Source organism: Watersipora subatra, chromosome 10 (assembly GCF_963576615.1).
Source record: "Watersipora subatra chromosome 10, tzWatSuba1.1, whole genome shotgun sequence".
In the NCBI taxonomy this organism is placed as follows: Eukaryota; Metazoa; Bryozoa; class Gymnolaemata; order Cheilostomatida; family Watersiporidae; genus Watersipora; species Watersipora subatra.
The window spans coordinates 31965941-31988165 of NC_088717.1; the positions used below are offsets into that span (position 1 = coordinate 31965941).

The following is a 22225-nucleotide window of genomic DNA, read 5'->3' on the forward strand; positions in this document are numbered from 1 at the left end:
CACCTACAAGTTGAATGTGAATATGTGAGTGTTATCATTTCAATCCTCAACTACAAGTTGAATGTGAATATGTTAGTGTTATCATTTCAATCCTCAACTACAAGTTGAATGTGAATATGTTAGTGTTATCATTTCAATCCTCAACTACAAGTTGAATGTGAATATGCTAGTGTTATCATTTCAATCCTCACCTACAAGTTGAATGTGAATATGTTAGTGTTATCATTTCAATCCTCACCTACAAGTTGAATGTGAATATGTTAGTGTTATCATTTCAATCCTCACCTACAAGTTGAATGTGAATATGTTAGTGTTATCATTTCAATCCTCACCTACAAGTTGAATGTGAATATGTTAGTGTTATCATTTCAATCCTCAACTACAAGTTGAATGTGAATATGTTAGTGTTATCATTTCAATCCTCAACTACAAGTTGAATGTGAATATGTTAGTGTTATCATTTCAATCCTCAACTACAAGTTGAATGTGAATATGCTAGTGTTATCATTTCAATCCTCACCTACAAGTTGAATGTGAATATGTTAATGTTATCATTTCAATCCTCACCTACAAGTTGAATGTGAATATGTTAGTGTTATCATTTCAATCCTCAACTACAAGTTGAATGTGAATATGTTAGTGTTATCATTTCAATCCTCAACTACAAGTTGAATGTGAATATGTTAGTGTTATCATTTCAATCCTCAACTACAAGTTGAATGTGAATATGTTAGTGTTATCATTTCAATCCTCACCTACAAGTTGAATGTGAATATGTTAGTGTTATCATTTTAATCCTCACCTACAAGTTGAATGTGAATATGTTAGTGTTATCATTTCAATCCTCACCTACAAGTTGAATGTGAATATGTTAGTGTTATCATTTCAATCCTCAACTACAAGTTGAATGTGAATATGTTAGTGTTATCATTTCAATCCTCAACTACAAGTTGAATGTGAATATGTTAGTGTTATCATTTCAATCCTCAACTACAAGTTGGATGTGAATATGTTAGTGTTATCATTTCAATCCTCAACTACAAGTTGAATGTGAATATGTTAGTGTTATCATTTCAATCCTCACCTACAAGTTGAATGTGAATATGTTAGTGTTATCATTTCAATCCTCAACTACAAGTTGAATGTGAATATGTTAGTGTTATCATTTCAATCCTCAACTACAAGTTGAATGTGAATATGTTAGTGTTATCATTTCAATCCTCAACTACAAGTTGGATGTGAATATGTTAGTGTTATCATTTTAATCCTCACCTACAAGTTGGATGTGAATATGTTAGTGTTATCATTTCAATCCTCACCTACAAGTTGAATGTGAATATGTTAGTGTTATCATTTCAATCCTCACCTACAAGTTGAATGTGAATATGTTAGTGTTATCATTTCAATCCTCACCTACAAGTTGGATGTGAATATGTTAGTGTTATCATTTCAATCCTCACCTACAAGTTGAATGTGAATATGTTAGTGTTATCATTTCAATCCTCAACTACAAGTTGAATGTGAATATGTTAGTGTTATCATTTCAATCCTCAACTACAAGTTGGATGTGAATATGTTAGTGTTATCATTTCAATCCTCAACTACAAGTTGGATGTGAATATGTTAGTGTTATCATTTCAATCCTCAACTACAAGTTGGATGTGAATATGTTAGTGTTATCATTTCAATCCTCACCTACAAGTTGAATGTGAATATGTTAGTGTTATCATTTAAATCCTCACCTACAAGTTGGATGTGAATATGTTAGTGTTATCATTTCAATCCTCACCTACAAGTTGAATGTGAATATGTTAGTGTTATCATTTCAATCCTCACCTACAAGTTGGATGTGAATATGTTAGTGTTATCATTTCAATCCTCACCTACAAGTTGAATGTGAATATGTTAGTGTTATCATTTCAATCCTCAACTACAAGTTGAATGTGAATATGTTAGTGTTATCATTTCAATCCTCAACTACAAGTTGGATGTGAATATGTTAGTGTTATCATTTCAATCCTCAACTACAAGTTGGATGTGAATATGTTAGTGTTATCATTTCAATCCTCAACTACAAGTTGAATGTGAATATGTTAGTGTTATCATTTCAATCCTCACCTACAAGTTGAATGTGAATATGTTAGTGTTATCATTTTAATCCTCACCTACAAGTTGGATGTGAATATGTTAGTGTTATCATTTCAATCCTCAACTACAAGTTGAATGTGAATATGTTAGTGTTATCATTTCAATCCTCACCTACAAGTTGGATGTGAATATGTTAGTGTTATCATTTCAATCCTCACCTACAAGTTGAATGTGAATATGTTAGTGTTATCATTTCAATCCTCAACTACAAGTTGGATGTGAATATGTTAGTGTTATCATTTCAATCCTCACCTACAAGTTGGATGTGAATATGTTAGTGTTATCATTTCAATCCTCAACTACAAGTTGAATGTGAATATGTTAGTGTTATCATTTCAATCCTCAACTACAAGTTGAATGTGAATATGTTAGTGTTATCATTTTAATCCTCACCTACAAGTTGAATGTGAATATGTTAGTGTTATCATTTCAATCCTCAACTACAAGTTGGATGTGAATATGTTAGTGTTATCATTTCAATCCTCACCTACAAGTTGGATGTGAATATGTTAGTATTATCATTTCAATCCTCAACTACAAGTTGAATGTGAATATGTTAGTGTTATCATTTCAATCCTCAACTACAAGTTGAATGTGAATATGTTAGTGTTATCATTTTAATCCTCACCTACAAGTTGAATGTGAATATGTTAGTGTTATCATTTCAATCCTCAACTACAAGTTGAATGTGAATATGTTAGTGTTATCATTTCAATCCTCAACTACAAGTTGAATGTGAATATGTTAGTGTTATCATTTCAATCCTCACCTACAAGTTGGATGTGAATATGTTAGTGTTATCATTTCAATCCTCAACTACAAGTTGGATGTGAATATGTTAGTGTTATCATTTCAATCCTCACCTACAAGTTGAATGTGAATATGTTAGTGTTATCATTTCAATGCATTGCCATTATCAGACAGTTCAGACATCTAACACCAATTGTACAGCAGCTGTAATATGCTCATCTGTATGACTAATCCATCTAACACCAGTTGTACAGCAGCTGTAATGTGCTCCTCTGTATGACTAATCCATCTAACACCAGTTGTACAGCAGCTGTAGTATGCTCATTTGTATGACTAATCCATCTAGCACTAGTTGTACAGCAGCTGTAATATGCCCATCTGTATGACTAATCCATCTAACACCAGTTGTACAGCAGATGTAATATGCTCATCTGTATGACTAATCCATCTAGCTTCAGTTGTACAGCAGCTGTAATATGCTCATCTGTATGACTAATCCGTCTAACACCAGTTGTACAGCAGCTGTAATATGCTCATCTGTATGACTAATGCACCTAACACCAGTTGTACAGCAGCTGTAATATGCTCATCTGTATGACTAATCCATCTAACACCAGTTGTACAGCAGCTGTAATATGCTCATCTGTATGACTAATCCATTTAACACCAGTTGTACAGCAGCTGTAATATGCTCATCTGTATGACTAATCCATCTAACAACAGTTGTACAGCAGATGTAATATGCTCATCTATATGACTAATCCATCTAACACCAGTTGTACAGCAGCTGTAATATGCTCATCTGTATGACTAATCCATCTAACACCAGTTGTACAGCAGCTGTAATATGCTCATATGTATGACTAATCCATCTAACACCAGTTGTACAGCAGCTGTAATATGCTCATCTGTATGTCTAATCCATCTAACACCAATTGTACAGCAGCTGTAATATGCTCATCTGTATGACTAATCCATCTAACACCAGTTGTACAGCAGCTGTAATATGCTCATTTGTATGACTAATCCATCTAGCACCAGTTGTACAGCAGCTGTAATATGCTCATCTGTATGACTAATGCGTCTGGTTGGTTTTCGATTACATACCATGATTCTCTGTAATAAGAATTTATGATATATTTTATGCATTATTAAAACAAGTAGCAATTACTGACCCTTGTTACTAATTGCTAAGGCTAACATAGCCTTGATGAAGTGCATAGTGCAGTAGTTAACTTTCTTTGCATTCTGGTAATTGTAAACTATGCAAAAAAGTAAAATAGTTCACGGAGTGCATTGGCACACACGGAGTGCATTGGGACACATGGAGTGCATTGGCACACATGGAGTGCATTGGGACACATGGAGTGCATTGGCACACATGGAGTGCATTGGGACACATGGAGTGCATTGGCACACATGGAGTGCATTCGGACACATGGAGTGCATTGGCACACATGGAGTGCATTGGGACACATGGAGTGCATTGGGACATGTCCCAATGCAACCCGTCCCAAAGTGTCTCTACAGCAGTCAAGAGACTTGAACTATTGTTATATAAAATTTTGCAAGCCTAATTTGATATTAACGCGCCAAGCTGAAGTTCGGATGGTTTTCATAAACTAACAATTCTCACTCGGCTGTAATTCTTTCACGCTTAATTAGCAAATTCAATTCAGCTTGAACTTTAATTTTGCTAGAGAAAAGTGAATAAATACTCACCAAAATTTCCTCCTTCATGCAAAGCGGACAAATTTTATATAGCTGAGCAGTAATGTTATTTCCTCTTTCTGGTGAGTGGAAAGACAACTTCACAAAGTGTTGAAGTTTGAATTTTAGGTCTGTCCCAATACATTCCGTGTCCCAATACACCCCGTGTCCCAATACACCCCGTGTCCCAATACATCCCGTGTCCCAATACATCCCGTGTCCCAATACATCCCGTGTCCCAATACATCCCGTGTCCCAATACATCCCGTGTCCCAATACATCCCGTGTCCCAATACATCCCGTGTCCCAATACATCCCGTGTCCCAATACTCCCCCACCGTCCCTACTCTTTTTGCAGTTTTTATTTTTCTTTATTTGTAATTTTATTAATTACGGACCCTAAGAAAGTCAGCAGTGATGCCGAAAAGGAAGATCATGAGGTCCGTGATTGAGTTAAAAAAGGAGATCGTAGTGAAAGTTGAAAAGAGCATGCATCTATATCTTTATTTTTATAATTTACTAGTTTACACGTAGCAGTCTATGTTTTAAATACTATATTAATTTGTTATACTCATATTATATTAATACTACACAATGTAATATTACATTATAATATTACATTAAATATTAAAATGTCTAAGAAGGAATTTCTATTCAATATCTTTTTTCTCTGGGGAAATTGATTCAGTATTTGAGCAATTCGATTGTTGAACAAAAATTTGAAATGAATTATGTTCTAGAATAAAGGTACTGGAGGCATCCGCAGTCAGAGTTGTTGTGCTATTGTCTTGGACCAGTTCTCATGGCAAGCCGATAAAATTGGGCATTTCTCTTTAAAGCAAGTAGGAAACATAAGGGAAAACTCCTTTCATACGTTAGCTATGATGTTGTTGAGAGTTGCTCAAAGTGGCACAACTGTTACGTCAGTCCCTGTCACCAAGCTAACGGTGCAAAATAGAACAAGGCATGGCTCAACTTTTGCAACTATGCACCACCTAACGTCGACATTAAGGTTGGACCTGCCCTGCATAATCGCTTGTTCTGCAATCTATCTGTGTGGGAATGGGAGGGAGTTCATTTTGATATATGATGTTGCTATGCTAATTGAATGGTTAGTCATCTATCTAACCATCAGAGATGCTCACTGATTGAGTGGAGGTCTTTAGACACAATAGACTCTTACTAAGGTAGGATACTAAATTTATTACCTCTATTTGTTTTCCTCTAAGCGCTTGCAAATTATTTATGTACTCCAGTGTGGATGTTTATTATATAGCCCTCATCCAACCTGTTCTATTCAGATTTTAACTGAATCTATACTATTGCGGTCTGGTTGACAGTTGGAAAACAATGGTGTGAACTTTGAGAATATACTTACAAATGTCACCAGCAAACATTAGTTGCTGATACAATATGTTAAAAATAGAATGTGTTACATTCTATGTAGAGACAGACCTGTTGAATGTGTTACAGTCTATGTAGAGACAGGCCTGCTGAATGTGTTACAGTCTATGTAGAGACAGACCTCCTGAATGTGTTACAGTCTATGTAGAGACAGACCTGCTGAATGTGCTACAGTCTATGTAGAGACAGACCTGCTGAATGTGCTACAGTATATGTAGAGACAGACCTGCTGAATGTGTTACAGTCTATGTAGAGACAGACCTGCTGAATGTGTTACAGTCTATGTAGAGACAGACCTGCTGAATGTGTTACAGTCTATGTAGAGGCAGACCTGCTGAATGTGTTACAGTCTATGTAGAGGCAGACCTGCTGAATGTGTTACAGTCTATGTAGAGGCAGACCTGCTAAATGTGTTACAGTCTATGTAGAGACAGACCTGCTGAATGTGTTACAGTCTATGTAGAGGCAGACCTGCTGAATGTGTTACAGTCTATGTAGAGGCAGACCTGCTGAATGTGTTACAGTCTATGTAGAGGCAGATCTGCTGAATGTGCTACAGTCTATGTAGAGACAGACCTGCTGAATGTGTTACAGTCTATGTAGAGACAGACCTGCTGAATGTGTTACAGTCTATGTAGAGGCAGATCACAGTTATCCTCATTACATTGTTATTACTCTGTGTTTTGAAACTTCTGCTTTCATTTTTTAAGAGAAAGCACTCCACAATTTTCAGCTGTCACAAAATCGTTGACGAGGCAAGCCATAGCCGTCAAGTTTATATTGTAGGTTTCGCCATCAGTATGTCGTCCTGTCTTCTCACAGTTATCCTCTTCTTTGGTGAGACCCTCTTTATACATCATGTGATATTTGGTGGTTGGCGTCATTTACCTTACCTGCCACGGGACAAAACTAGTTTAAGGTGGCTCCCTCCACAACTCCTGTAAGAGGATTAGTACAATTCATCACCACAAAAATTTGTAAACAGCAGTTGATTAGTCATGCATTATTATGCATTTCTCAAAACAATGTTCCTCATATGGATAACTAAATACAAATTAATTCACTCCTCCTTTTGACAAACTTTAAAAAACAGGATATTAAAATGAAAAAAACGGGTTATTAATTGTTCTAGTTCACCACCTACACTTACAACGTAACAAATCCCTATCTAATGATTATGGTCTGCAATAAAATGTCACATTACTATGTACAGTACTGTATTGAGTTCTTGCCTTCAAGATAGATGGTAGCGGCTAACGGCGGTATGAGAGAGACTTGACAGTAACACATTCGGTACGTTACACTTTCTTGACGCTACGTAACATGAACTTTAAATTTAACTTAAATGTACTTAAATGTACTTAAATGTACTTAGCTGCTATACACACCCTTAAATGTACTTAGCTGCTATACACACCCTTAAATGTACTTAGCTGCTATACACACCCTTAAATGTACTTAGCTGCTATACACACCCTTAAATGTACTTAGCTGCTATACACACCCTTAAATGTACTTAGCTGCTATACACACCCTTAAATGTACTTAGCTGCTATACACACCCTTAAATGTACTTAGCTGCTATACACACCCTTAAATGTACTTAGCTGCTATACACACCCTTGAATGTACTTAGCTGCTATACACACCCTTAAATGTACTTAGCTGCTATACACACCCTTAAATGTACTTAGCTGCTATACACACCCTTAAATGTACTTAGCTGCTATACACACCCTTAAATGTACTTAGCTGCTATACACACCCTTAAATGTACTTAGCTGCTATACACACCCTTAAATGTACTTAGCTGCTATACACACCCTTAAATGTACTTAGCTGCTATACACACCCTTAAATGTACTTAGCTGCTATACACACCCTTAAATGTACTTAGCTGCTATATACACCCTTAAATGTACTTAGCTGCTATACACACCCTTAAATGTACTTAGCTGCTATACACACCCTTTCTGGCTTTGCTCTTTCTGCCTCGCTTTCACCTTGACTATTAGCCAACCTTTTTAAAACTTTATCAAACTGATCCGACGAGAAAGTACAAGTGGTGTTGTTTGAGTAAGTGGCCACTTGCGTACACGGCGACCTGGCTCGCATCTCAAATTGGTCCCATATTTCAAGGCAAAAATTTGCTTAGAATTTTTCTGCTATCTCAAATTTTTTATATGTCAAGGACTTATTCTACTACATAATACTTTAGCTGCTGGACTTTCTTCACCCAGCCATGAACTCATGAACTCATGCCCCAAAGATCATGTGCTTAGAGGAAATGCTCAGTAATTTCTGTTGTTTTGGCAGGAATTTGGTGTATAGTTAACTGTCTAGAGCCACAAGAAGCTGCAGGCTTGTTTAGACTCCGAAGGGTGAGTTATGATAATTTCTGTTTACTTACTAATGGCATCTTGTGCCTGGCACTTATGGATCATCGGTATACTCCAGTTGAGATTTCATCTGTATTCTCCAATTAAGGGTTCGTCTGTATTATTCAGTTAAGAGTTCATTTGTATACGACAGTTCAGGGTTTATCTGTATACGCCAGTTAAGGGTTTATCTGTATTTTACAGTAAAGGAATCATCTGTATTCTCCAGCTAAGGGTTAATCTGTATTCTCCAATTAAGGGTTCATCTGTATTCTCCGGTTAAGGGTTCATCTGTATACGACAGTTACGAGTTTTCCTTCTCTTGGTCATACATAATCCAATCCAAGCACATGGAGCTTAAACTAAACTTGATGACATGTAACTTTATCAGACAAGTTATCTTTTCATGCAGCTCTAAAAAAAGTTTGCATTCTGTTATAAATGCAGTAGTCATATTAAACTGGCCTGATATATATTTCAAAAGAAATTGTGTCATTACTCCCTGACTATATGTGGAAAACACGTTTAAAGGAGTTTTTGCTTATTTTCATATAACTGTGCTTGTTTTTGTTTCTCTTTAGCCATCTTTAATTATTTCTTTTTATCCTCTATTGTAGTTTCCCTCAGAAAATGGTCAACCATCTGATTTGGAACCTGTTGGCCCTTCCTTTCCACCAGGTAATATCTCTTCATTCCTGTTGCAGCCTGACCCATTGACTGCCCTACCTGGGCTGAGACCCCCAAACATGACAGGTGCTGACCAAGTTGGAAACAACAGGAGTTGCCATATCATGCTACTTGTATAGTTTGCATCTATTCTTTGAACGTTTTTAGTCTCTGCTGATGCAGGCAGCACCAACAGGCCTTCGCCAGCTTTGTGAGCTTTTTCAAGGAACCAATCAAATGTCTTTAATGTCACTGGCCTAGCTTAATTAGACTCTCCTATTGTAGGAGCAGCTCAACCAGTTTCTTCTAGACCAATCACAGCTCAACCAGTTTCTTCTCGACCAATCTCAGCTCAACCAGTTTCTTCTAGACCAATCACAGCTCAACAAGTGACTGTCAGGCCAGTCATAGCAGGGTCAGTCATCGCTTCATCAAGACTATCTCAGCCTAACTTTGCTCGGCCAATGGTTGCCGTGAATGCAACTGCTGTTCAACCAATCATGCCGGTGATTGCAAATGCAGCTGGGTGTCTGGGAAGCTTCACATCTTCAGGTATTCCTACTTCAGGTATGTGCTTGATTAGAATATGGCGATGCTTTCTATATTGAGCAACTGAAACCTTGCGTTTTCTTTTACAGCAGTTTTATACATTCCAATGTGCTGCAACCTTTATTCACTGTGTCGGATACCTGTTTTTACCTGGTCATTTGCAAACCACTGCAGGCCTACACACTTTCATTATAAAACAAAGGAAATTACCAAAACAGTTTTAGTTCATGGTATGCATGGTTCTCCTAAAATAGTCGTTAATAAAGCTGCACTCATAGAGTTAGGCTCAGATATCTGTAAATAACTAAACCTCACCAGAGCCATGACTGCGCAAGGTGTCACTTTGTGAAGGTTAACTGAAACTATTTAAAAATTACTTTTATTTACAACAATTGTAACTCATTTTTATCAATGACTAGCTAAATGTCCGGCGTTGCCCGCGTAATAAAAGTCTTTGCTTCGAAAATTTATTTTCATTTAACATATAACAACAGTTACCATTTTAACTTTCAAACTTTATATCATGAGTAAAGTGTTTTGTGCAATTTAAATAAATTAAGAGAAAAAATAAAACAACTGTAAAGGTTTTCAAACTTGGTCAAACAACTGTAACTTTCAAACTTTATATCATGAGAAAAATGTTTTGTGCAGGTCAAATAAATTAAAAAACAAAATAAAACAACTATAAAAGTGTATAAATGTAATGTGAAATAATTAGCAAGTAATAGCTAAATTAAGTCTGTTTTGCTACGATTACAATAAAAGATGATTTGGTAATGATACAATTAATAAGAACTGAGAAAACAAAATAAAACTCCTGAATATGTTGAATTAATAAGAACTATTCGTACATAAAAGTGTGTGTATAAAAAAGGTTACTGTTCCAGCAGAAGCTATCCATCAAAACTTTGAATACGATGATACTGGCACCTCTTGATACTAGTACAAATGTGAAATAGAGATATCGGACTGTCTTTGTCTGATACTTTGTCTAACCGAACAGAGAGAGAGAATGTAGAGGCTATTCCATAAAAAGTGTTAGTCTTTACCCATTTAAGAATCAAGCCTTATGAAAAACCGGAAATAGAAGTGTAGCAACACATTTGAAATTACAAATTAAAAAATAGGTAATGGTAGCAAAAAATTAGTTTTTGAACAATTTCAAAAACTAACAAATGCAAAAGGTAATATTAGTTAATAATCAAAAGTGCACATATTTCAGCCGTATGCATATGGTATACGGTATATGACAAGAGCGATAGAATGCTAAGGACTGTATAGCTCAGTTGTTAACTGCTGGGTTTGAAACTTGCGGATGCAATCTTCGTGAGTTTAAATCCAGCATGAAATGGATATGTAATTCCAAATTTTTAATGGCTATAGCCGGACATACCAAAGTTCAAACATACAGACAAACTTTGACATTTATATACATATATAGACTAGCTGTGCTACCCGGCCTTGCCTGGGTATTAAAAATCAGCTTATAAACAATGAGAGGTAATGAGAGTTGCCTGCCACTCGCTATTAGCCTGGCACATTGCCAATGGATAGTTTGAGTAAGCTTACTAATAAGAACTACCCCTCTCTGTGATGTTACGTTGTAACGGAAAGCGGGAGCATATTTTCTCCCATATAGCGACATACACCGCTTAGCAATCTAGCAACCTCTGTGGCTGAATTGGTAAGGCGTCTAGCTGGTGAATGGGATCATTAGAGATCAAATCTTCTGCTGTACGGATTATTTTTTCCAAGATTTCAATAGCTATTGATGGACATATACAATGACAGACAGATACACACATCAACTTTGAAAAACATATATATAGATTATGATATTAGTAATACAAAATATTAGTGTTAGAGGCAAAAACACCCACGAGGAGCACTCTTAACTGCGATGTAAGAAAGCCATGTTCTGAGCAGACATAGATGTGTAAATAACCTATGTCAAGGCTGCAGATCAGCTAATAAAAGAACCCAGTACAAATTAACTGATGTCAAGGCTGCAGATCAGCCAATCAAAGAACCCAGTACAAATTAACTGATGTTGGCCCTTATTGATAATGCATCATGACTAGACCAAGTAATTGGAATAGTAACAATCTATATATGTAAATCTCAAAGTCTGTGGGTGTATATATGTCCTTCACTATGTCATATATGTCCTTCACTATGTCATATATGTCCTTCACTATGTCATATATGTCCTTCACTATGTCATATATGTCCTTCACTATGTCATATATGTCCTTCACTATGTCATATATGTCCTTCACTATGTCATATATGTCCTTCACTATGTCGGGCTATAGCTATTAAAATATTGGAATGTAGAATCCGCATCGCAGAAGATTTGATCTCGGAGTCTTTCGATCACCAGGGGACTCACTAAACCAATGAGCTACGCAAGAATGATAAATTCATTGGGCGATATGGGTGAATATCTGCTCTAACAGGTTTTATTATTAAATTACTAGTCTACTCAAACTAGCCATTGGCAATGTGCCAGACTAATGGTAAGGGGCAGGCAAATACATACCTGCCACTGTTTTATAAGCTGTTTTTAACACCAGTGCAACACCCGGAATATCGCTAGTATAGAATATATAAGATAGAATAGTGACAATATATAGAGGGTAAATATCACTAGTGATATTTACCCGCTATAAATTAAGTCTATAGCTAAGAGACTGGTGATTAGTTTGCTCTCATTACATCAATCTTCTGCACATGTTAGCAAGGATGAAGTAGATTACACAAATACTAAAGTCTCTCTCATATTTATACGCCCCGTATGTTTTCAAGTTGTGGTTATAGAATTACACCAATCGGCTTGTAAATTGTGCTAGCAATAAATTCCTCCCTTATACCAACTGGAAATTTAAACATTGTCGGTAAAATTAGCTATTCTCAAAAGTCATCTATGTTGTATATAGTTAAGAGTCATCTTCTCTCACACTTTATACATTCGTCGGCATTTCATAGTTATCGTACCATATATTTTTAGTAGTTATCTTTTATACTTGTGGTTGACGCATGTGTACTGATCGTTTCTGGTGAGTTAAGCAGTAAATGCGGTTATATTAAATACTTGTACTTGTGTTATCATAACATATTAGATATTTACCAATAAAGATATATAGACTAAACATCCAAATACAACAATCTATGCTCTGCTATCTTAAAAAAGGATTTTGAGTGAACAATTTTTGATAATCTATCTCAAAAACCAAGCGATCTTAATATGATTATATTGCGCTGTGACTGTCTCTGCTCGATAATTTGAAAATTTTACAGTCCATTTGTGTGACTATAAATTTTTGATAAAACTTAGTATTTGGTTAAACTTACACAAATTTGTTATTAAAACACCAATCTGTAATTTTATCTGTTGCTTTTAATGCCATAATATTCTGAGCTGTCAGCTAACCTTTTATTCTGCTAATTTTTCTCTTCAGTGCAAGATTCTGGTGCTTTTATTTTAGTTCACAGGCTCAGGGCAGGAGATATAAAAGTGGTGGCGGCTATGGGGGACTCCATCACAGCTGGCAATGGTGCCCAGGCTACCAACGTTTTTGGCGTACTTAGAGAAGATAGGGGACATGCATTCAGGTATCATATATGTTTACTACTATTATGAGTCGACCTTTAGCTAAATTCTAAAGGTTTTCCACTATATCTTTAAAACATTTGGATTATTCACAAAGGAAATATTTGGATGTTATTGTACTGTTGCTACGAGTTTAACTATCAACATGAATATTGATTTTACTTTTTTTAAACATGATTTCGTCTCCCAGCATTAAGTTGAGAATCACAGAAACAGATTGCAGTGAATATCATCGCTATACTGCATTGGGTCTGCCTGTGACAAGAGCTAGTTGCATTATAACTATTAAAGCTATGGCAGGAAAACACAAAAGTAATTCGCAATAAAAGAAATAGTTGGCAGTGCTGTGTCAATCTCTCTCACATCAATTGATTCTGTGTTTCAGTATCGGAGGAGACAGAAGCCTTTCTGAAGGAGTCACAACCCTACCAAGTGAGTATCCTTCCTGATTCTTTTTACTTGTTCTTCTAGTACCAGATGCCTCTCTAAATCTAGCTGACTAGCTGATTGAGCTGATTTCATGTAACGTTCGCTGTCCATAAGTATTTGACAAAAGCTTGAGCCAGTGTTCTTTTAACAAATCACTAGCTATTCGAAGAACAGGAACTTACTCATCTCCTAAAACCTAACATGAAAAAGCTAGACATGCTTGAGCTGTAACGTCACAGGTATCTTTCTGGAGCCGTGACGTCACAGGTATCTCTAGAGCCATGACATCACAGGTATCTCAGGAGCCGCGATGTCACAGATATCTCTAAAGCCGTGATGTCACAGGTATCTCTGGAGCCGTGACGTCACAGGTATCTCTAAAGCCATGACATCACAGGTATCCCTTAAAGGTTGACCTGCAACAAAATTTACATTACAGTTATTTGGTATCAAAAGATTCACCATGTCTTACTCTGTTGTGTTGTAAGTGCCAAATGGGTGGAAAAGTGATTACAAGCTCTTAAAAGCTCATAAACGAAAAGCCGCTGTAGATTGGAATCTATTTATTTATCCGACGTAGCCACGAAATTTGGTTATCGTCTTGTCACGTATGTTCTCACGTGAATTGAAAGATCAATACAAAGCTCAATGTAAAACTTATCGTAGTACTAGTTTATGACAAACACTTCGGGTGTTACCGAAGACCCCATATTAAATATAGATGCTCGCTACTTTACAGTTGTTTTTCGGCCTGGTATAATCGACAAGTCGTAATCTGATCATGTGACCCAATACTTCGCAAATAATTTCTGCAGCACTTTTCGATTATCACAAGTGACCAACAGGCTCGTCATGATTATCAGACAATGATATGTACTCCTTCAAGCTAAGGCTAAAAAATTAAACGAATTTTTACGGCAAGTTATAAGATATCACTGCTAAAAGTGACAGCATTACGATGACGATAAAATAGACGCGTAAGAACAGTAGACATGGTTTTATTGAATGTGTGAAGTATATTTGTGAAAACATTTCGATGAATAAGGTTGCAAGAAAGTGTAAACAGGAACCATCTCTCACAACTACATCACATTTGAGCCGTTTTGGAAAGGGAATCCAAACTACGGCGGTCTCGTTTGGCTGTGATTTTCTGTTCGTTTTTGAGCTTTTAAGAGCTTGTAATCACCTTTCCACATATTTTGCACCTACAACACAACAGAGTAAGACACGGTGAATCTTTTCATATCAAATAACGGTAATGTGAATTTTGCTGCAAGTCAACCTTTAAGCCATGACGTCACAGGTATCTCTGGAGCCGTGACGTCACAGGTATCTCTAGAGCCGTAACATCACAGGTATCTCTAAAGCCATGACGTCACAGGTATCTCTCTGGAGCCGTGACGTCACAGGTATCTCTAAAGCCGTGACATCACAGGTAACCCCTTAAGCCGTGACGTCACAGATATCTCTTAAGCCATGACGTCACAAGTATCTCTGGAGCCGTGATGTCACAGGTATCTCTGGAGCCGTGACATCACAGGTATCTCTTAAGCCGTGATGTCACAGGTATCTCTTAAGCCGTGACGTCACAGGTATCTCTTAAGCCACAACGCCACAAGTATCTCTGGAGCCGTGATGTCACAGGTATCTCTTAAGCCGTGATGTCACAGGTATCTCTTAAGCCGTGACGTCACAGGTATCTCTTAAGCCACAACGCCACAAGTATCTCTGGAGCCGTGATGTCACAGGTATCTCTTAAGCCGTGATGTCACAGGTATCTCTGGAGCCGTGATGTCACAGGTATCTCTTAAGCCGTGACGTCACAGGTATCTCTTAAGCCACAACGCCACAAGTATCTCTGGAGCCGTGATGTCACAGGTATCTCTTAAGCCGTGATGTCACAGGTATCTCTTAAGCCGTGACGTCACAGGTATCTCTTAAGCCACAACGCCACAAGTATCTCTGGAGCCGTGATGTCACAGGTATCTCTTAAGCCGTGATGTCACAGGTATCTCTGGAGCCGTGATGTCACAGGTATCTCTTAAGCCATGACGTCACAGGTATCTTTCTGGAGCCGTGATGTCACAGGTATCTCTTAAGCCGTGATGTCACAGGTATCTCTGGAGCCGTGATGTCACAGGTATCTCTTAAGCCGTGATGTCACAGGTATCTCTGGAGCCGTGATGTCACAGGTATCTCTTGTCATGAGCAAATGTAAAGCAAAAATTAACAATGTATTTACACAAACATTTAGTAGATATTATCAGAAAGTCTCGGTATTTTTCTATCAGTTGAAATTGTTTTTGTTGTTTGAAGTGATTTACCTACTAGAATGTTTCAAGATTAAAATCAGCAAAACCTGATCGTGGTTAAGACGAAAGTGCGATTATGATGTCTACAGTTGCACTTCAGCAAAGAGACCGACAGAATAAAGGCCCGTAACCCTTGAACAGCCGGTATCAATAATGATATATTCATTTTGGTATGTATTTTTCATCTCAGCATTTTAACCGTGATCAGGTTTTTGTCAATTCTAATTTTGAAACGTCCTGGCAGTCAGATCACATCAAACATCTCAAACATTGCCAAAGGATAGAAAAATACCGACACTTTCTGATAAAATCTACTAAAATTTTTGTCTAAGTTCATCTTTAAATTTGAGTTGCATAAGTTGCTAACCGAATCATAACCGACACATATCGCTTTATTAGTTTTATTATTGCTAGTTTCAAAGAGCATTTAGCTTATTTATTTTTTCTTAGACTTTTTTACCTATTTTAATATTATTTTACTCCTTAAGTCGTATCAATTATTTAAAATATTAGAAAGTGCTAGATCACGCTTGCATGTCATTGGGAATTTCATGATATTTCATTGTAAAGAATATAATAGCTTTCATCCTGTTGTTACAAAATTCCTAAAACTTTGAGATCACCGTTTCTACAATAAAAATAAATAAAAAAACTAAATGTCATGCTTGTAGGTATACTGTATGCAAGGTAATGTTACTGTAGGTGTTGGTAAAATTGTTTTTCTAGCTATAAAATTGTCGAGTAGTTTGTTTACATAAATGGTGAGCCTGCTAGATTATTTATTAGTCACAGTATGTCTACTGATAGTAATTTATATAATCCATTACCTACTCATCAACTCTTACAGACAACTTCCAGTTTCTACTCGGTGAGCGCAAAGTTTTCTCTATAGACTACAGACCACAGACCATATTCTATAGACCACAGACTATATTCTATAGTCTGTGGTCTATATTCTCTAGTCAGTGGTCTATATTCTATAATCTGTGATCTATATTCTATAGTCTGTGGTCTATATTCTATAGTATGTGGTCTATATTCTATAGTCTGTGGTCTATATTCTCTAGTCAGTGGTCTATATTCTATAGTCTGTGATCTATAGTCTGTGGTCTACACTCGATAGTCTGTGGTCTATATTCTATAGTCTGTGGTCTATATTCTATAGTCTGTGGTCTATATTCTATAGACCACAGACTATATTCTAAAGACCACAGACTATATTCTATAGTCTGTGGTCTATATTCTCTAGTCAGTGGTCTATATTCTATAGTCTGTGATCTATAGTCTGTGGTCTACACTCGATAGTCTGTGGTCTATATTCTATAGTCTGTGGTCTATATTTTATAGTCAGTGGTCTATATTCTATAGGCTGTGATCCATATTCTATAGTCTGTGCTCTATAAACACTAGATTAAAGACATCTCTTCAATATATATGTTCTTATTCATCCCTCCAACTGACAACCACGTTGAAACCAATCAAGGTTCATTAACCAGCGTAATGCAAGTGACCCGTGTGTATTCTTGTAGATATACTAAAAGCATTTAATGAAGACATCTACGGTTTCTCTACTAGTTCAGGTTCGGGATCCCCTCAGTTTAATGTTGGAGAAGCAGGTGCCACAGCTAAGTAAGTAGATAAGTGCCTTTAGTAACCCCTAGCTGTGCTACCCGGAGTTGCCCGGGTAATAAGAAAGTTCTTGTATAGAAACTTTATTTTTATTTACCATATGACAACAGTTACCATTTTAACTTCCAAACTTCATATCAGGAAAAAAATGTATTTTGCAGCTCAAATAAAATTAGAAGAAAAAATATAACAACTGTAAAGGTGTTTAAATGTGAAATAATTAGTAAGTAATGGCTAGTAATTAGTAAGTAATGGCTAGTAATTAGTAAGTAATGGCTAGTAATTAGTAAGTAATGGCTAGTAATTAGTAAGTAATGGCTAGTAATTAGTAAGTAATGGCTAGTAATTAGTAAGTAATGGCTAGTAATTAGTAAGTAATGGCTAGTAATTAGTAAGTAATGGTTAGATAGTCTGTTTTGCTAGGATGATTAAAAGGAGAATTGATTTTATACAGGTACAATTATTACTAACTTAGAAAACAAAATAAAAATCATGAATATGTTGAATTAATAATAGCAATATATATATATATATATATATATATATGAGCAATATTTATTGTGGTCAATAGTCATATTCTACAACATGTTTCCCACAAGGTACCGCAGCAAGTAAACTAACTAAAAAGCAGTGTACAAACAAAACAAATAAAAAAGAACAACGCAAAGAAACTATAGTCCAACTAACAAACTAATGAACAGTCTAGCTAATATAATAATGTTGGAACTGAATGCATAAAATATGTAAAAAGCAAGCTTGAGGATTGATATGAGTGTTTAAGCAGAAAGTGGACAAATAAAAGCTCTGTGAAAATAGTTGTGCATAGCAATGACTACAAAGAAGTGTTGGTGTATAAAAAAGGTCACTGTTGCAGCAGAAGCTCGTTGCAGCAGAAGCTCGTTGCAGCAGAAGCTTGTTGTATTCAGAGTTTTGATGGTTGATACTTGTATCTCTTGATACTGATGCAAACATAAAAGTGAGATATCGGACTGTCTTTGTCTGATACCTTGTCTAGCTGAATGGAGAGAGTATGTAGAGGCAACTTCTACTCGAGGTAATACAATTTTCCATGTGAAAAGTATTTAGCGATGATTTAGCGATTAAACCTTAGGGAAACTGGAAATAGAAATATATCAGCACATTTGAAATTGAAATGATACATATGAAAAATACAAATTAAAAATCAGGTATTGATAAAAAATATTAGCTTTTACAAAGATTTCAAGGAAATAACAAATGCAAAAGCTAATATTAATTAATGAAAAAAGCGCACATTTAGCATGTGTAATCGCAAAAAGGATATACAGTATATGATAAGAGTGATGGAAATGATAAGAATGGCTTAACCTTGTTGTTACGGGCTTGTTAATAGACTTAGCCTTAGGGTTACAGCAGACTTGTCAGTAGACTTAGCCTTAGGGTTACGGCAGACTTGTCAGTAGACTTAGCCTTAGGGTTACAGCAGACTTGTCAGTAGACTTCCGATTTGAATGTCGCGAGTTCAAATCCAATACAAAGATGATTTTTCATTGCTAATACTTTATCGCTATAACTGGACAGACGAACAACAGACAAACAAACACTAAGACTTATATATAGGTAGTACAGGCGCTGAACCTATGAACTTGATTATTTGAAAATAGTTGCACAAATGCTGCAAACGCTTCGAAAAAGACAGTCTGAGGAAATTTTGGCAGATACTCTATTTATTGTTACTTTGTGTCTAAAATTAAATTCGCTTCGAGCAGGAGACTTTACAAACGGAAACATCGAACTCAATTTTGAGTAGAAGAACGTAACTCAAAAACTCATTGAACTCCAATCAAAAGTTGATGTGGATTTCAACTGGAGTTTACTTAGGAATACTCAATATCAGATCATCAAAGATAAGCTACAATTATTTGAAGGAGAGCGCGACTTTCAAAGAAGAAAAATAAATTTTCAACTGCCTTTTAGCCACAGCTATTTCGCTAGATACAGTCAAATTAATTAAAAAAAAATCTAAATGTTCTTTATTCAGTATTTTAACTGTCGGTCGAGAGGGTTTTGTTACGCAGCACTAAAAAAGATTTTAAGAGCGCTGTAATTGTCGGTGAATTGTATAACGATTGTCTTCCTCAGAAAATGAAGCCTTGATTTGATTTATCTGGCATCTACTGATCAAGTGATCACTAGAATTTTAGGGAACCAATTATTTTGATGACATAGCTGCAGGTAGCAGCCATGACCCCGTGACCCCACCATGACCCATGCAGAGCTATCTATAGCTTCAGAGTTCTATAGCCACGCAATACTCTATAGCAAGCAATACTCTCTAGCTTCTTGAACCAACTAATTTGGAGAAGTTTTATGAAGTCAGCGATAGGAGAGAGGGTAAACGGGAGAGATGTTTGTGACCATCAATGACACTTGGGCGATTTTGTGAATGAATAAAACCATGCGTGAGCTTTTCCCATGTAATTTTGACATTCAGGAGAAAGGTATGTAGCATCTATCATGGTATAGAGGCAAAGATCGTGACAGACTACAGATAAACCATGAAAAAACTATAGAGTAGCAATTTATCTATTAATTTATTGATACTAAACAGAAAAACAACATTGTGTTTTTTTTTAATTTGTGAATTGTCATCTGATTGGCGTTGATATATATTTCCCTGTCAGATCATTCCGACAGCGAAAAAGGGTATTCATTTTACAGAAATATATACTAAAACTTGTGTATTACTGATCATGTAGTCCAGCTTACCGCACTTCCACCAATCACATCACAATGTCTTTAAACATATTGTCTTATCCTAAACTTGCTCATTTCTACGCTTGTGTTAGAGGTTTTAAAATCTTGCGCTAAATATGGCCAGAATATTTGTATTTATCCTTCCACACATGTGACAAACATCATTTTCTATTTTGTTACCCCAACATACTACGCCCACTATCATATGTTTAGTTTATGATAAATTGAAGCTGCACATTGATAAATAAGTATTCATTGATGTCCAGATGTAAAATGCACTGCAGTGCATTTTTGTCTGAGTATCTACAGTGTATGTAGTTGCATCAGCAGTGCAGTAGCAATAGTAGGCATCTCACAGTCATGCAGTATGCAGTATAATTACAGTGCTTACTTTAACTAATGCACAGTGCGCCGTATACATGCAGTACAACTATTTTCTAATGTGAAGTAAGCAATATTGGTGCTGTGTCGGTGTTACCTACTGCACAGTGTCCAGGGCTGGATGCTGTAAGAGTGTAGCTAGTTGCTTTTCACATCTCTATATGCAGTAGGAACTGTTGCATTACACTCTACATACATGCACAGCCCATTAACTCTACATACATTTACAGCACATTACACTCTATATACATGCACAGCTCATTGCACTCTACATACATGCACAGGACATTACACTCTACATACATGCACAGCGCAATAACTCTACATACATTTACAGCACATTACACTCTATATACATGCACAGCTCATTACACTCTACATACATGCACAGCACATTACACTCTACATACATGCACAGCACATTAACTCTACATACATTTACAGCACATTACACTCAATATACATGCACAGCACATTACACTCTACATACATGCACAGCACATTACACTCTACATACAAGCACAGCACATTACACTCTACATACATGCACAGCACATTACACTATACATACATGCACAGCACATTACACTCTACATACATGCACAGCACATTTTCGTAAAAACTTATCACAGAATCAAATATTGAAATGACTTGGCCGCAACCACAACAGCCACAACACAAATGCAAAATGTGAATGTTGTTCAAGCTTTAGTATGATTAGGCAAACATTGACCACAATTATCATGTTGTATATGGTTGACACGATAATCTATTATATTATTATTAATATATTATGGTTTTAATATGTAATGCAAATGAGAATACAATACAAAAACTAATATTCCGTCGATTAGAATCAAAGCGCACTCATGAGCTAAATATAGCATCTGACAATTTGTACAATGCGATACAGATGCTTTGAAAGCCAGCAGTGTCAGTTGATCTACTCTATTAGCTTCATACTAACGCACAGGTTGCAGTACACATGCAGTTTTAAGTTTAGAAGATACACATTCGTGGTGTGCCTGAATTGTTGGGTTTCGAGTAATGCGTCACAGAAGTAAATGCGCGGTAGATCACAGTGGGCAATTTGCAGTAGATGCGCGGTTACAGAAAATGTCTACGGCGCATTAGAAAGTATAATGCACTGCAAAATTACTGCGTACTGCACCACAATGATCCAGTGCGGCTCTATTTCGTCATAATCCTGCCGTTAATTCACTACTCACTATCAATTCAGAGTGACTCCTTCGCAATACTATAAATTACTAACTTTAAAAACACTTTTGTTGAACTCCCTCAGTAATTCCCTCCTGATTTCTGTCTTTTCCTCTGCTTCTTGTGGGCATCTAATAAAAAACATCATCCTGTTGATCCTTACCAATGCCAATACAAAGTTCTACATACATACTATGACCCAATGCCAATACAAAGTTCTACATACATACTATGACCCAATGCCAATACAAAGTTCTACATACATACTATGACCCAATGCCAATACAAAGTTCTACATACAT

General features: G+C 36.3%; 1 protein-coding gene across 1 annotated transcript in view; it reads left to right on the forward strand.

The window, feature by feature from the left end:
* Positions 1–5740: 5740 nt before the first annotated feature.
* LOC137405975 (phospholipase B1, membrane-associated-like) overlaps positions 5741–22225 on the forward strand; it is a 30706-nt gene continuing 14221 nt past the window's right edge. Inside the window, exons 1-8 of the mRNA XM_068092463.1 lie at positions 5741–5795; positions 6799–6849; positions 8329–8393; positions 9008–9068; positions 9342–9623; positions 13094–13220; positions 13604–13650; positions 17489–17588. Coding sequence (XP_067948564.1) covers positions 6813–6849; positions 8329–8393; positions 9008–9068; positions 9342–9623; positions 13094–13220; positions 13604–13650; positions 17489–17588 — 719 coding nt within the window. The 5' untranslated portion in view covers positions 5741–5795; positions 6799–6812. The remainder of the gene's footprint in view (positions 5796–6798; positions 6850–8328; positions 8394–9007; positions 9069–9341; positions 9624–13093; positions 13221–13603; positions 13651–17488; positions 17589–22225) is intronic.